At 33.7% G+C, this 1,658-nt stretch overlaps 1 protein-coding gene across 1 annotated transcript in view; it reads left to right on the forward strand.

Moving 5' to 3' along the window:
* Positions 1-291: 291 nt before the first annotated feature.
* LOC113783985 (threonine--tRNA ligase, mitochondrial 1-like) overlaps positions 292-1,658 on the forward strand; it is a 2,068-nt gene continuing 701 nt past the window's right edge. The window contains exons 1-4 of the mRNA XM_073365475.1: positions 292-404; positions 491-577; positions 693-777; positions 1,444-1,538. Coding sequence (XP_073221576.1) covers positions 360-404; positions 491-577; positions 693-777; positions 1,444-1,538 — 312 coding nt within the window. The 5' untranslated portion in view covers positions 292-359. The remainder of the gene's footprint in view (positions 405-490; positions 578-692; positions 778-1,443; positions 1,539-1,658) is intronic.

The following is a 1,658-nucleotide window of genomic DNA, read 5'->3' on the forward strand; positions in this document are numbered from 1 at the left end:
TGTTTATGTGCCTTGACTAATAGATTGTTTGTTTTCACGGTAATACCAACTTCTATGCACACCCTTTCTAAAGCTACAATATGATTTTATAATTTGATTATGTTTCTTTTTTTTTTCCTCCTTATTTAAGGAGCATTTGCATCAACATGAAGAGGCTTCAAAGTATGATCACAGGATTTTGGGAGTGAAACAAGAGCTTATTATTCATCATGAGTGGAGGTATAGTGGTGGGTTCATTCTTGTCTGATTGCATAATTTAGTAAGCCTTTCTTACTGTGTATCTCTTGGTTTGTCCTATTTATGTCAGCCAGGGAAGCTAGTTTTTTCTTCCACATGGTGCTCGGATCTACAACAAACTCATGGACTTCATTCGAAATCAATATAGGGATAGGGGCTATCAAGAGGTAAAGTTTCAGTATAGAAGTTTCTTGATATTACTAAAAACAATCTTTTTTCCAAGTACTTAGTACAACTTGCTTGAAATCACCAGGTTATGTCCCCAAATGTATTCAACATGGATATGTGGATGCAATCTGGTCATGCAAAACATCATAAAGAGGATATGTTTGTCTTAGAGGTATTTTGTTGTTGTTTGCATATGGTCTTAGCGGTACAAAACCTTCAAAATAGGTTTTTATTTTAAACGCAATCAAGTTATCTAACCAAATTATATATATATTTGTGTGTTTTAGATTGACAAACATGAGTTTGGTTTGAAACCAATGAATTGCCCAGGGCACTGCTTGATGTTTAAGCACAGGGTTCGGTCGTACAGAGGTAATTTTCATTGGCATAGACATATTTCTTCAAATGGTATCTTTTGTATTTGTTTGTACTTGGGGTGGCTGAGCTAGTTCATAGTTTGTTGTTGAAATAGGGATAATGCACCTGTTTGAGCTTTTTGGTCAATGTGTTGACAATTAATTTGATTTTAAATGTCTACATTGAACAATACTTGTAAAGTGTGATTTTATATGGCTTCGTCTTTCTTTTTGCTTTATTTATAAGCTGTACTTTTTCCACATAATTTCATTTTGGCATATAGAACTCGATCATCTATGTCCCAAGTTGAATAGGGAGAATTAGTTAGGAAGGTAGTTCATTAGTTAGTTGTTTGTTTAGTCTGGGAAGTATTTGTATTTATAGGAAAATACAATGATAGAGAGGGGTATCATTGAATATTGTAATCATTTGTGAATAAAGTACTAACTCTATTGTGAAGAGAAAACTCTCAGAGGAGAGATTTCTCTCTTATTCTCTTTTATCCTTTCTCAATCTTTCAATATAATTGTTCGTTCTTTTCAATTCAATTATGGGGTTCCTAACATATGGGAGGTAGAGATAATTTAGTTTCCATTTTGTAAGTGAGTGTATAATTTGAAGATATATCAATGGATATTTTCACCTGAAATGTTATCTCATAATATTTTTATTGCTTTACAGAACTTCCTCTTCGCTTCGCTGATTTTGGCGTTTTGCATCGGAATGAGGCCATTGCTTCCCTGCATGGATTAACACATACTAGGAGATTTCAGCAGGTAAACCTTTCTCTTGTGCTATATATATGAAAAACACAATATAAGTTTTGGTGGGACTGTGGAATGGGATATGTTTTCTTTGTTTGATCTTGGTTACATTGCCATTTTGGCTTCTATTGT

Source organism: Cicer arietinum, chromosome 2, assembly GCF_000331145.2.
Source record: "Cicer arietinum cultivar CDC Frontier isolate Library 1 chromosome 2, Cicar.CDCFrontier_v2.0, whole genome shotgun sequence".
In the NCBI taxonomy this organism is placed as follows: Eukaryota; Viridiplantae; Streptophyta; class Magnoliopsida; order Fabales; family Fabaceae; genus Cicer; species Cicer arietinum.